The sequence below is a fragment of the Rhinopithecus bieti genome, unplaced genomic scaffold (assembly GCF_001698545.2).
Source record: "Rhinopithecus bieti isolate Rb0 unplaced genomic scaffold, ASM169854v2 scaffold_32760, whole genome shotgun sequence".
NCBI lineage: Eukaryota > Metazoa > Chordata > Mammalia > Primates > Cercopithecidae > Rhinopithecus > Rhinopithecus bieti.
Genome location: NW_016813956.1, coordinates 1 through 15,919, shown reverse-complemented (window position 1 = coordinate 15,919; position 15,919 = coordinate 1). Strand labels below are relative to the sequence as shown.

General features: G+C 35.3%; 1 protein-coding gene across 1 annotated transcript; it reads left to right on the top strand.

Annotated features, from left to right (window-relative positions):
• Positions 1-338: 338 nt before the first annotated feature.
• Positions 339-12,905, top strand: LOC108513392 (sodium-dependent phosphate transport protein 1-like). The gene is made up of 6 exons (XM_017849131.1): positions 339-419; positions 1,816-1,899; positions 5,805-5,977; positions 11,944-12,177; positions 12,261-12,348; positions 12,698-12,905. The coding sequence occupies exons 2-6, from the start codon at positions 1,866-1,868 to the stop codon at positions 12,808-12,810; spliced, it is 642 nt and encodes a 213-aa protein (XP_017704620.1). The 5' UTR covers positions 339-419; positions 1,816-1,865; the 3' UTR covers positions 12,811-12,905.
• The last annotated feature ends 3,014 nt before the right edge of the window (positions 12,906-15,919 follow it).

The window sequence follows — 15,919 nt, the reverse complement described above, 5'->3', positions numbered from 1 at the left end:
AATTTAATAGGGCATTTATGGGGCATTTAGAAAGCCACAACATTCCTGTGAGAACAGCATTGAATACCCAGAGCCATCTTTAATAGAGAAATCTTGAGAGCACTTATGGCAGGCAAGCTTTATCTCCTGGGCAGGGAGAGAGACTAAGGTTGTCTGCTTATTATGCCATGAAATTACTGGCAGATTCCCAGATTTCTGGTCCACTGGATGATTTTGACCCATACACCTTCCATGAAGCTTTAAGGAAAAGGTAAAAGTAAAGTTAAAAATTAAGCTTTTAACTTTGACACAGCGATGTCAAAAGATTTGGTGAATGATTTGTGGGGCTAAACTTGGTAATCCCAGAAAGTCAATATTGTGTAAAGTTGAGAGAAAAGTCTTCACAGAGGAAGAAGAAATCACTTTTTGTTCCGAATCAGGTTAGTCTCACTCTTACAAGGGGCTCATTAAATGAAATGAACAATCAGTTGATTCCCCAGAGGGTCATAAGGGGACATTCCCTGGCAAAGATATTATTGAAAGTACTTAGCAATAGGGGAAAATTTGGGGAGGGGTGGAATATGCCCTATCTTCTGAGGCTTTTCACAAGAGAAAAAAGAACATATTTTTAGCAATCAGTGTGAGGTTCACAGGGACACAAGAAAACAGAAGTGTGTGTTGTACAGTGTGTGATGCTTGTATAGCTGTGGTGTGCTGTGTCTGTAATGTGTGTGGCACACTGTGTGTGCCTGGTGCATATGTGCCTATGGTTTGTGTGTGCGTGTGGTTATGTGTGTGGTGTTTTTAGTTTGTACTTCCATTTTGAGGATGCAGTATTGTAACGTGTTTATAAGTTTGGTTTGCTATGTGTCTGGAGTGTATGTGTGCAGAACATAAGGGGAGTTTGTACCATGTGTTTATGTTGTATGTATGTATGTGATGCATACATATGGGTGGTTTGTGTGTGCGCTTGGTGTGTATGTATATATGTATTGAAATAAACAGCAGGCCCAGAAGACGTTCCAGTGTGTGATAATGATGGTTGGCAAACTGCTTACTCAAAAATACTTTGCAAATCCAATCTCAGGACTTAGGTATCTTTGGGGCACTAGGTATCATATAATCTGATATGGTAAAATCCTGAGGTCTAAGCTGACTAGCACATATTGGTGCTGAATTCTGATGGTAAGGGGTTGCCTGACAGGAGACTGCTCCACTCCGATTCATCCACAGTACTTCCTGCCATAAAACTTTGCAGCAGTGGCTGCTCTATCCACAGAAACTGAAGATATGGACAGGGGCATGTGGAAGTATAACGAATGATTAGCCTGTGCTTGAGTTGGTGGTATCAGTAAGCAGATAGTATCTTTCAGCTCTATTAAGATACAGGGGGAAAAAAGGAATTTGTTTTACCTTTGCTTACTCCTTTTCTGACTTTCTTCCTTTCTTTTTGTACTGCCAAGTTTCTGATCCATAGCAATCTCCATCTGCCTGAAAGGCTTCTTTTAATGTTCCTTGTAGAGCAGGTCTACTGGTAATGAATTCTTTCCATTTCTCACTTTGAAGGAATATTATCATGGATTTAGAATTCTGGATTGGCAGGGTTATTTGTTTGTTCTCTGTAGTTTTCAGGTCTTCCATATATTTTTAATCAACCAAAACAATCACAAAAGTAAAATAAATATCAAGGGAAGCACATAATGGAGGTGAATGGGCACTGCTGTGATGGAGCAAGTTACCCTTGGAAGCAGTTTTAAATCAGAGAGGAGTACTGGGTAGTGTTTGGTCAGTTACCTCTCTACATTATGCTGACATCAACGTGTTTTGTGCTCACAGTGGGTGGAGGCCAAACCCTTCAGCAAGAAGAGAAGCAACTTCAGTCGTGTATGCAAATGGATAACCAGTTGCCTCCCAAAAAAGGTAGCACTTTATTCTGTTCCATTAAATAGGCTTTTTGCTTCTTAAATATTACATCACAAATTCCATGTGGAGGAATATTTTTGTGAAATACATATGGGGTCTTAAAATGTTCAGGAAAGAAGGTAGAAGAAACTAGTCCTACTACGGTTTTCCACCAGAAAAGCCCTAAATAAAAGATTCTACATACTCTGGTGGCTCACACTTTATTTTCATTTTTGTACACTTGTCAGTTTATAATTTAGTGGAAAATATCAGAAAAATCTGGGCTATTTTGATTCCATCCCCAAGAGAAGGAGAGATACATCTGTAAGAGGAAGTAAGGCAGGATGAATGTTCTTGAGTCCCTGCATTCTTGGACATCAACAGCTGAATGTGTACTGAATATTTTTTAAGAGAAACTGTTTATTTTAGGCAGAGTAGTGTAATGACAATAAAGGATTACTGCTATTGGCTTAGTGTTGTGTCAATGTCATGGGGGACAAAATCTCAGGAAAGGAGATGAGCAATAGATTGTATAATTTTTCAACTTATGTAAAAGTTACTGTATATTAAATTTTATATTTCTTATTGTATCAACTTTGGTACTTAATTATTTTGATTGTTTAAGTTGTCCATTTAATCTACATTCAAAGTTTATATATATATATGTATATACTTTTTTTTCTAATATTATTCATTTCTGCCCTTACGTATTTAGTTCCTTTTAGACTCTTTGGGTTTGTTCCTTTGTTCAGTTTCCAATTTTTTAAATTCTTTCTTTTTTGATAAATATATTAACAGATTCACATTTTGCTCTCTCCATGAGTTTGATATGCAGTATTCTTACTATTATTCAATCCCAAACACTTTAGAAATCCCCCTGTGGTCTTCTTTTTAACTTAAAACTTGCTTAGACATAATTCATGGACTTTCTGGAGCAATGTGGAGGAGAGAAATGAGTAAAACTCAAAAGGGTACCCCTAAATGACCAAGACAATGAGCCCTTCTCTGACGTGGTGACAGTGACTTCGCCTTTACCATGTTGAGACTTTTTTCTCTCCTGCAGGAGTGTTTACAAAGTTTCTGATAGCTTTCTAGATCCATTCACTTCCCTAAGATAATGAGTTTAGGCTGCAAATCAAAGGAAGGGCTGACTGATTATTAAAATTCTCAGGGGTATTCCTTTACCCCCCCTTCTATTCAGCTCTTAAGTTCATATGGCACAAAATGTTTTGGCAGTCCACTGACAAGGTAAAGGGGCAATGTGCTCATCCTCCATTGACCATGTAAGTCTTTGACATCTAAGTATTTTAGGAGAGGGTCTCCTACTATATACTATCGCATTGCTAGGACCTTGGTATTTGATTCCTGTTGTCCCCATATCATGGAAGGCCCAAAATTCCAAGATCAAAAGTCCACAGTGAAACATCTGACTTCAATGCTCAACTTATGTTTTGAGGCCCCCATCTTCACTAAGCCCTTGGCCTGAATATTTCGTCTTTCCTCTTAGATCACCCATGCTTTTAATACAATGTTTTATTTTAAGCATATTTTTATCTAATATTCTTATCTTTTAACAATGGAAGCTCAGTCTAGTCCAGGAAACTAGCCAACTATTTGTTGGGTACTAATGCTTTTTTTCATTTAACAGTTTACCTAAAGAGTATTCCACAATTTTCGGCAGAGATTTTTCCTCAGCATTTTTATAGCTGCAAATGACTTTGGTATGGATGGATATATTATAATTTATTTAAATGGTCACTGATTTATAAACATCTAATTTGTTTACAGTCTTTTACTAGTTCAAATGATTCTATAAGAATGTTGCAAAATGATATACAATTCAATTCAATAGGATGATATAAAATATTTATACATCTAATAAAATACCTTCCAACATATAAAGCAAAATAATCCTATGAAAATTATAAAGATATCAAATCCTAAATAAAATATTAACAGAACAAAGCAAGTCTAAGAATTTATAAAACCATTAAAAAAGCAACCACTACACTAAGTCAGGTTTATCCTCAAAATGAAAGAGTAACTTAATGTTAGAAAATGTATACATATCACTCCACACAAATTAATTGAAAGATGAAAACTGTATGATTATCTCAATAGATATAAAAAATCTATTTATTTATGACTTTAATATTTATTTGCAATAAAAAATTCTTAGTTAACTATGAATGTGCAGTAGACAGAATTCCAAGATGGCCCCCAAGCTCCCTGGCCCCTGTTTTAATCTTGGGTGGAACAATGATCACAGAGGATACAGCCCAGAGCCCAGAGGGTGCAGCCAAGAGCCACAAGAATTATCTCCAGGCCTCATGAAAAATCCAACATTGGCTTGGCTGAACTTCAGAACCTTCATGGATCGATGACTCCTTTTCGTCTCTATTTTCCCACCTTGGAACTGGAATGTCTATAGCTTTATCCTACGCCTGTTCCACCATTACGTGGTAAAAGTGTTAGGGGCATATAACTCGTCTCTTTAGTTTCACAAGCCCACAGAGAGAAACTGTGCCCAAGGATGGATTAATCATAGGCGCCTCTTCCACACCTGATTTAGATGATGAGAATTTGGACTGTGCTATGAGATTTTGATGAGGTTTTGAACATAAGTTGATAATGTAATAAAACGAAGAATTTGGGAAGCTTGAAATGGGTGAATGTGTTTTGCATGTGAAATGAACATGAGTCTTTAAGAGCCAGATGGTGGACTGAAGTAGGCAGAATTCTACGTTTACTTTCAAGATTCCCAGCCCCTGGTGTAAACACACTTTCTCCCAGTTATTTAAGCAAACATTAAGCTAGGTGCTGCTTCAAGGGGTTTTGCAGATGTCATAATGGTCCCAAATCAGTTAATCTTAAATAGGGAAATTATGCAGTTAGGAGAGATCTAATCACATGAACCCTTTAAATCTGGTTGTACAGGTCAGAGACAGAGTAGTTAGATTCAAAGAGTGAGAGGGATTCAACATAAAGTAGATTCCCATTGCTGATTTTGGAGATGGAGGGGCCATACTGATTAATTTTGCCATTTTGAACTTCACAAAACTAGATTCCTATAGTATATACTGTCTGGTGTCCAGCTTCTTTAACTGAACGTGTTTTTGTTGAAATTCATCCATATTTATCCAAATTGTTGTGTAAAAGTAGTTCCTTCCTTTTATTTCTGAGTAATATGCATTGTATTAAAATACCACAATATGTTCATTCTTTCCAAACATTCTACTATTTTGAATAAAGCTGCTATAAACATTTCTGTACATGTCATTTTGTAGACATATACCTATATTTCTCTTGAAAAAAATGCCATTTGTTGAAAAAGACTTTACTTTCCTCCAATGAATTGCATTAGTACATTTATTTTTTAAAAGTTAACCATATATGCCTGTCTGTTTCTGGACTCCCTACTTTCTTCCATCAATGAACTTGTTTGGCTGTACACCAACTGATTACTCTAGCTTATATCAATAAGTAATTACATTTTTTTAAATGCCGTTTTTCTCCACATTGGGCATATATGAGTCTTTCATCCAGTGTATTTTTAAAATGTTGGAAAAGAAATAGTTTTCTTGACAGAAAATGTCTTTGTTGTTATAAAGGGGACTTACATCCAAGAGTAACACAGGGTGTTTATAAAGGGCCTTTTAAAAATAGACATGAGCCAAAGAACTTTAAAGATTGGCTTAATTTTCTTGTAATTTCTAGTTGGCATTATAATTTTAAGGAGAATATGGTACTATTATATCAGTCTCACATCTTCCTATTATATAATAATTATCAAAGGTCATTAAGTACAATAAAATTTTAAATTAATATCTAGGAGTCCAAATTTCTGAATGTCCCTCCTATACTTAAAGTATGTTTTTATCTCAGCTGTGTCAATAATTGAGACTTTCTGTTTTACTTTGTAGTTCCAGGTTTCTGTTCCTTTCGCTATGGATTGTCTTTCCTTGTGCACTGTTGTAATGTTATAACAGCAGCACAGCGCACATGCCTGAACCTCACAATGGTAGTCATGGTGAATAGCACAGATCCACATGGTTTGCTCAACACCTCCACAAAGAAGCTCCTGGATAATATAAAGGTATATCAATAATTTTCTCCACAGTCAAATGTTTAAAACCCTTTCTTGCTAACTAACTTGAGTAAAGATGGAATTGTATTGATATGATAATATAATTTAAAAAGAAGCTCAAGTCTTCATCTACCTTGCCAGGAGTGACCTAAATAAAATGCTCCATGATTAAAGTATGCCTCAATACTTCTGAAGGGCTTGTTGTGTAAATCCTTCTATGCAAGGGAGAATAAAACCCTAAAGTTAGGGTTTCTTTACAATCTAGAAATTTGGACAAGAGAAAAAAAAAGGAAAGCATTTTAAACCAGAAGTGGAAGGTGAAGACACATTACATTTTAAAGTTTTGACAAGCAGGATATTTAAATGTTTCATTAATTTCATTTCTGGAAGATAATCAGTTGTTATCTGCCAGAAGCTGTAGATGCAGGAAAAAATAAAACAAGATAGGTAATGTCAGTAAAAGATGGAAACTATAAAAAGAGTAAAAAAGAAAAACTAGAAATCAAGGAAACTATATCAAAGAATGCTTTTGAGGGGCTCATCAGTAGACTCCACACCACTGAGGACAGAATTAGTGAACACGAACATAGATCAATAGAAACTTTCAAAGTTGAAATGCAAAGAGAAAGAGAATGAAAAAAAATTAACAGATCATTCCCAAATTGTAGACAGTATCAAATGGTGTAACATGTACATGACCAGAACGCTAGAGAGAATAGGAAACAAGAAATATATTTTTTTAAAATGGCTGAGAACTTTCCATAATTAATGACAGACATCAAACCACAGATCCAGGAAGCTCAGAGAACACCAAACAAGGTAAATAGCAAAAAGAAAAACAAAGAAAAGCCACCTAGGCATACCATATTTAAATTTCAGAAGACCAAGACAAAAAGAACATTTCAATAAAACCAGAGGAAGAAAATACCTACAGGGGAACAAGTATAAGAATTATAGCAGACTTCTCATCAGAAACCATGCAAACAAGGAGAGAAAAGTGAACTTTCTAATGTGTTGAAAGAAAGAAAACCCCTGCCAACCTAGAATTCTGTATTCAATAAAATTATTGACAAAATTGAAAGACTATAAAATTTCAAGCTGTAGCTGTAACTTGAAAAAGCCTTTATTGTCTTTCAATTTTTGTCCTTCAATTTTCCCTCCATATATATGAATTTACGGCCATTGGGCTTACCACAAAAGAAATGTTAAAAGATGGTAGATTTTAATCCAACTATATTGATAACCACTTTAAATGTGAATGTTCTAAACACACCAGTTAAAAGACAGAAATTGTTAGAATTGATAACAAATAAAGATCCTCAAATATTCTATCTACAAGAAATCCTGTTAAAATATAAAGAATCAGATAGGTTAGAAGTAAAGGGATGAAGAAAGATGTAAACTATGCAACCATGAGAACACAAATAAAAAGAAAACTGAAGTAGCTATATTAATTTTAGATAAAGCAGAGTTTATAGCAATGAAGATAACCAGAGATAAAGAGGGCATTACCCAATGATAAAAAGAGTGAATTCTCCAAAAACAAATGATTCTAAACATGATCCCTAACAACAAATGATCCTTAACAACAGAGCAGCAAAATATAGGAGGCAAAACTGAGAACTGAAAGGAAGAATAGAAAATACACACTTGGTAACTGTTTTCTATTTGTTAAATCTGTTCTTTGCTAATTTTTTTTTGTTCACATTTTGCCTTCTCTGGGTTTAACTGAGCATTTTATATGATTGAATTTTATCTCCCCTCTTGATATATCATTTATACTTGAAAAAACCTGTTTTAATAGCTTCTATAGGTTTTATGATATACATTTGTAAGAATATAAATCTACCCCATATAACACTACACTATTTCATGTATCATGAAGGCATCTTGTAACAGAATATTTCCAATTCCTCTCTCCCATCTCTGTGACTACTGTTATTCATTTTATGTATCTATATGTTATAAACACTCAAAACATTCCTTCAACAAAAAGTTATCTTTTAGATCAATTCAAAATAAAATATTTTCCACTTTCATTTATTCTTTTCTAATGGTCTTACTTCTTAAATGTAAATCCACATTTTTTAGCTATACCACTTTTCTTCTGCCTGAAGAATTTCTTTTAACATTTTGTGTGTTGTGCTTTTGTAGTTGCATATAAGAAATCTTTGCATAACCCAAGATCAAAAAAAATTTCTATGTTTTAGAAGCTTTATAATTTTCATTTTACAGTTAAATCTATGATTCATTTTGAATTACTTTTATATATGTTGCATTAAAGATTTTTTTTAACATATGGATATACAATTTTTTTCCAGCCCAATTTGTTGAGAAATCTTTTCTTTCTCTGTTGAATTACCTCTGAATGTTCATTGAAAATTAGTAGTTGGAGGTGTAACACTACCTACTGGAATTTTAAGACTTACACAGTTATAGTAATAAAGACAGCATAGAATTAGTGTAAAGACAGAAAATAAATCAATGAAATATAATAGAGAGACTGACACACATATGAACAACTGATTTTTTAAGATATGCAAAAGAACAAACATAAAACTGGACTTCATCAGAATTTAAAATACTGTTAAGATAATGAAAAAACAAGCCAGTGACAGGGGCACATGTTTGCAAATCATATCTTATAAAGAACTTCTATCCATACTCAATTAAAAAACACAACCCAATACAAAAAATGGAAAAAAGATGTGAACAGCTATTTCACCAATGGGAATACACAGAGGAAAAATACTCACATGAAAAGATGCTCTATATCATTTGACATTGGAGACAAACATCAACTACAAAGATAAATTACTGCACACTGATTCAAATGGTTAAAATTGTAATGATTGCAAATACAAAATGTGTGCAGGAATGTGGAGGAACTAGAATTCTCCTACAGTCCTGGTGAGAATGAAATGTGGTGCCACCACTTTGGAATACATTTTGTCATTTCATAAAAAATTAAGCATACACCTACCATATGAGACAGCCATTCCACTGTTAGTTATTTACTGAAGAGAAATAAAAACATATGTCCAATCAGAGACTTATACATAAATGTTCTATAAACATTTTTGTCTAGCTTTATTTCGATAGCCAAAAAACTAGAAATAACCTAAATGTCCATTAGTAGGTGAATTAATGAACAAACTATGGCACATCCATAAAATATAGTACTACTTAGCAGTATAAATAGAATGAACTACTGACACAAAGAACAACATAGATAAAACTTAAGATAATTATGCCAAGTGAAATTAGCTAGACAATAAAAAAGAGTACATATGACAGGACTCCCTTAATATAAAACTTCTAGGTGGTGATAGCTTCACAAGTATATATATAGATACAGTTTATTGTGTCAATTATCTATTTTATATAAAATCTATTATATATAAAATCTATTTTATATAAAGTCTATTTTATATAAAAGTGTTTTGAATTGTATTCTTAAATATTTATGGTATTCCAGTGCTTTGGTTTAAATACTGAGAACCTCATATTCTAGAGAAATGGCAACTCATGGGAGTTGTATTTTAGAGCCTTCTCTATGGCTCTAAAAGAGGAGGGAGCTCTTGAGCTATGGAACTTGAAAGATTTCTCTAGCACATGCATCAGCCTGCCACCCCATGAAACCTTTTGCCATCCCATGAAATTTCCTGTCACAATTCAGTTTACTGCTACATAAGGTACTACATTTAAAAATGAAGAAATAGAATACATAATTATTCTAAATAGAAAAACACACCAGAAAATTATTCCACAAAGCATATCTAAATTGTAGTCTAACATTACAAAATAACCTAAAAATTAGTAAAGCAATTATAGCTATGGAAGATACTGCACCATAGTGCAGTATCTACAAGAACTCAAAGTAGACATGGCCAGACCACAGGAGGCTATACTTGAAGAGCAGATGAATGAAAAAAGGAAATTGACAGGAAAGGATTATCAAAAAGTCAGAAAGAACACTTTAGAAAAAAAGATGAAATAACAAGAAAAACAAGGAAGAACAGACACACACAGATATTTTACCACAGTAAGAAAACACTGATTATAGAAAAGAAGATGAAAAAGAAGGTAGATGAGGAATATTCTGTAGTCAGTCTTCCCTCTTCCATCAAAGTCAAGGAGAATGTGTTATTATTCTTTTTAAAGTGTACCAACCTGACAGAAATTCTACCATAACTTTAAAGTATATATTCTTTTATTACTAATGGTATTACATATTTGTATATTTCTGTGACCTATGGTTATTGATCATTTCCATTTTGTTCTCTTATAAATTATCTAGTGATACCCTTAATACATTTTCCTTGCTTAGGTATTGTACATCTCTTATTCATTTATATGACCCATACAAATGTGTATATATATTTATTTCTAAGATTTACATAAAGTCATTTATACGTTTATATGTGGAGTTCTTTGTTCAATGGCAACTAGTTAATGCATTGAATAGAAAAATATAAACTGAGGATTTATTTTTCTGGTGTGAGTAGTTTCAGTCTGAGCTCAAGGGATTTAAACCAATTCTGGTGAACTTTTTTTATTTTCTACATTCTGCTGTGGAGAGTGATGGCTTTAAGCCATAAGAAAAACTATCCAAGATTTTGAGTGATCGGTTCACATGCACAGGGAGAGTTGAACAAATGTTTGTTGGCCCATCTGATATGGGTATGGGTGAGTATTGACTTCCTTGGTGCTTCCTGTGATTAAAAACAAGAAAAAACAAAACCTGACTGAGCATTCTGCTTCATCTTCTGTGTAGCCTTCTTCCCCTCAGTGGAAAAGATCTGGAACTTCCCTGGCACCCAGGCTACTATACAGATGTGTCTCACTGGTTATTATTTGGTACTGAGAGTCACTCCTACCAAATTTCTCCATGGAAGTCCTTTTCCATCCAAGAGAAATATACACTCTAGAGGCCACAGCTATAGGGTGACAGGGACTTGAAAAGGAAAGAAAAAAAGAGGAATGGAGGGATAAGATAATAGTGATGACAACAAACATATGGATTCCTACCTATTTTATTTAATATTGAACCAAAAATAACACCCAGCACATTCACCGTTTATTCAGGAAACTCTTTGTTACTTAATATGTTCCTCCTAATTATGCAACTAACAGAGAAAGTTTAGAAAATGCCACTATCTTAGACACTTCCAAATAAAATTTATCCTGTCCTCCCCTACTACCATTAAGATTTCTTCCTATTCAGTGGGTCCAAAAACATGTGCAACCTCCTTCTTCATAGTCTCAACAATAAATTCAACATTAGGATTTTCTTTTATCATTCTTTAATAATGTAAAAAGAAACTATAGAAGGCCCTCTAACGTAGGAATGGACCAACAAATGCATTCTGGATAAAACATGCCACATCAGAACCAAGTAAAAGAAGAGAAATGACCTTTTCTTTTTACTGTTCCTTGCAGTTGTTTTTACAGCTCAGACAGAACTCTTCATGGTTTTATCTTCTCTCTATCATGACTTTTCTCTCTGGGAGCAATATGTATGTGGGGAAAAGTGGTTTTGTGAATGAGTTTAAATTAATGGAGGAGTTAGAGAAAGTGAACAGGCAAGAGGAAATTCACAACTGTAGTATACTATGAAGTACAGGAAATTAACTATTTAAATGTATGTATGCTGTGCAGGAGGAGTTTACATGCAGTTTAGCAACATTCAAGAAACAAGCATTAAATGTCTATGCTGTGAGAGGTACTGGAGGGAGGTACAGATGGTGTCCTTGGCTGTGAGGACTTTACATTACTCCAATAATAAAATGTAAATATGTATAGAAAATGGTGTGATTAAAGAATAAAGAAGGTCATGTGATAAAGAATACTAATAAGAAGGGAGATACTTTACAAGAGGTGAGCCAGAAGAACAGTTTCCCTGAATCCCTGAATGTCACAGTAAATTTCTGATATGCAGAGTGATTCGATGTATCCCCCCCCTTGTCTTTTAGAACCCTGTGTATAACTGGAGCCCAGATATCCAGGGACTTATCTTGAGTTCCACCTTCTATGGTTCCATCATCATCCAAGTTCCTGTTGGATACTTCTCTGGAATATATTCTACGAAGAAAATGATTGGCTTTGCATTATGCCTCAGCTCTGTGTTAAGCCTACTTATCCCACCAGCAGCTGGAATTGGAGTAGCTTGGGTCATTGTATGTCGAGCAGTTCAGGGAGTAGCCCAGGTATTAAAATAATGCTAAAACTAAACAGAGTTTAAATTCACAGGAAGTATTAGAGATTAAATGTCAAAACTTTCTCATTTCAGGGGATAGTTGGAACAGCCCAGTTTGAAATATATGTCAAATGGGCTCCTCCCCTGGAACGAGGCCGACTTACTTCTATAAGTACATCAGGTAAAGAGTTAGAGACTAGAATGTTTGAATCCTATTTTCATCTCATTGCATTATGTTCTTCCCTAGAGCCATAAGAAACATGTGTTTTGAATGGTCAAGGGCTTTGGAAATCATCTATTTCAGCATTCTTGCTGTGAAGATGAGAGAATTGTATAGAATGGAGAAGAGGCATCCTTATCTCAACAGAGAAAAAGAGAGAAAAGAAAATATTTTTATTTTCTTCTGATATCTGTGTTATGATACACAAATTTATTTCACAGGAAATTGTTCATTGCTTCAGTGAGACTACATTATCTGTACTTTCAGATGGCTGCATTAATTAGGGATGTTCTTTGTACCTACTGATTAGGGTTTTTGCTGGGACCCTTTATTGTCCTACTTGTGACTGGAGTAATCTGTGAATCTCTGGGCTGGCCCATGGTCTTCTATATTTTTGGTGAGTCTCCTTCTGTAAAATCCTAGTTATTATTCAGCAGAATCTAAGAAAAATTTAAACATTAAAACCCAATATAATGTAATAATTCATATAAAGTTAAAATTAAAAATCAAGAACTCCACTGAGTGAAAGAGAGAAGTCAATATTCATTAAGTTGCTACCACAAGCAAGGTATTATGATGCTTAAAACTATACATGTATTTTCATACATAACTTTTGTAATTCTATAATGTAGGTGCTATAGATGCATATGCTTTTATATGAAACTCTCCAGGAAAAGGATGATCAGAATAAATAAGTTTATAGATTTCAGAAATATATTACTTTTTATACTTAACATTCAAAGCATGATGTGGAGCACTACCCCATAATCAAACACATTAATTTCTACGGTAAAAAATGAAATCTGTGCAAACTAAAATACACACAAAAACTATAAAGAAATAAGGTTTACAAATAAGTGATAATATCACTTTTGGCTCTCTGATCTTGATTTCAGGTTTGTGAATAAGAAAATGTGGATAGGTTCTATTATGCCCATTTGATATGTGAGGAAATTTCAAAAGGCTTAGGTAACTTGATCAAAGTCATATACTTAAGGCAAAATTAGAAGAATTTATTTACAAAATGATCACTTAAAAAGGTAAGTATGAGATGTGGTAGAATCCCAGGAATAGTCCAGTTACCTGGGGCTAGTGATACAGGAGCTCGTAACATCTAGCATCCCCAGGTCCAAAGCCATCAAGCAAGGAAGTAGTTATCAGAATCCATTAGGAGAGCTCTATAGAGCAGGATGCCTCCTGATTTTTCATAAAAGGACACATAGATTGAGGCAATCACAGGACAGAGGTAACCAGGGTTTGAAAAAGCACCTTGATCTCACTCAATTCTCTCCCTCTCATCTCTGCCTGGAATTTCTGTTGGCCAAATCCAGGTAGAAGCAGAGGACATGGGGGCCTACTGATGTTCATTCATATCAGCCATCTGTAGCCAAAGCAAGGTGAAGAAGGATGAGGAGAACATCTAGGGAGACAAACAGAAGATATCCAATACATACAGTGAGCAGATGGCAGAGGCCTAATCTGAAAACACAACTTCCATCCTCAAAATTCCATTGCTGTTAATGACTGTGTTAGTCTTCAGTAGTAGACAATGGTCAGTATAGTGATGGAACATTAGCCCCTTATCAGGAAAGGTGCTGAAAAAACTGAGAATGGCTAGCCTGAGGAAGAGAAAACTTGAGAAAACATACCTTGTAGGACTTTCATATAAATAAAATGCAGATCTGTTTTGAATTACAAAACTAACCCAAATATGCAAAATTATGGGGAAGCGGGGGAGCAGGGGAGAGGTTTCAGCTCCATATAAGGAAAACTTTGGAATAACTAATGCTGCCCAACATTGCTGATCAAGGGTTGAATGACATCTAATATTTATGTTGTATTTCTGTGATAAGATCATGTACAGCAATGTATGCCACTTACAGTTATCATGGGTGGCTTCATGAAACTCAAACGAAGCTGTTACACAACTACACTTTGTACTATGATAATAGCTTTACTGTGAAGTCCCTCCCATGTTTCTACCTTATCACTAAGAATCGAGGAAAAGAGATTAGATGACAGCTGTTTAGGAATTTAGGTGTCTGCCTCCCACAACCCTTTTACTGGAAATTACATGATGTCCACATATGTCAAATGACCTGTTCGTTAGTGGCAGAGGGAAAACTAAAACCAAGATTGTTTTAAAATTCCATTTGAATATTCTTGCCAATAAAGTTGAACAAATCTGAATAGATACTGTTTTAAAGAATAAGACAATAACTGTATTTAAGCAGCTGATAATTGCTGGAGATTACCAAATAGAGTAAATTGAGTCACAGACTTACATTTGCACTTAAAATGGCCTGGCCAGTTGGGCGCAGTGGCTCATGCCTGTAATCCCAGCACTTTGAGATGCTGAGGTGGGTGGATCACCTACAGTCAGGAGTTTGAGACCAGTCTGGCCAACATGGTGAAACCCTGTCTCTACTAAAAATACAAAAAATTAGCTGGGTGTGGTGGTGGCCGCCTGTAATCTCATCTACGCAGGAGGCTGAGGCAGGAGAATCACTTGAATCCAGGAGGCGGAGGTTGCAGTGAGCCGAGATCATGCCATTGCACTCCAGCCTGGGCAACAAGAGTGAAACTCTGTCTCAAAAAAAAAAAAAAGCCTATCTATCCTGCTATATTTGTCTCCTAAAGACTATTTCAAACTCCTTAACTCTTCTCAAATCTCTAAAATGATTCCCTTTCCCTGTCTTCTATCTCAACTAACCTCCCTTTGACCATTGAAATCATTGCATAATCTGTCTGTACCCATTGCCTACATTTCCTAGCATCTCACACTCTCCTTAACTCACATGTGACTAGTGTCTGCGCCATCAAGCACAGCTGTTGCCAAGATCACTTATGGCTTCTGTCACAGCTGCCCTGAGGCCAGGCCAGAGGGCCCTTGCCCTGGATTCCACATTGTGGAGAGCCCATTCTAGTCCCTCTCTAGCTAGGCTCTCTTCACAGGGCAGGTGCCAAGACAGTAGGCTCTGTAGAGCTCATGACTCCGCTTCTAATCATTATACTTGGAATGTGTTGCTTAAATAGAACCAAGGCTATTGGTTATATTGGAAAAAACCAGCAGGGTTCTTCCCAATATCCATTGAATTGGGGAGTGACCAAGGGAGGTACGAGGCACTATTTGCACAAGATATGAATGGTACACCATTGGGGAAGGCAAGGGTTTCCACATATATCCATTCAAAGTACCTAGCAAGGTGGGAATGGATCTGGGTAGGAATGGGTCAAGCTTCAGACTAGTCACCAGAGATTTGTGTTCAGAATTCTAAATTTAAACATGACTCTTCAGGTTATTTTTTTTCCCTTTGGCTTCTTTCAAAATTGTCTTTGATTTATTGAAGTTGAATATTATATTGTAACTGAAAATCAAGTTAGTTGCTTACCACATGCACAGTCCAATTAACAAGAGTGGGGGCTGGTACAAGAAAAGTGGATTTATTCCAAAGCTAACTTGGGGAAGGGAAACAAAATTTCTTGCTTTTAAATGTGCCATTTCACCTTTGGAGCTGAAGTGGCAAAAAAA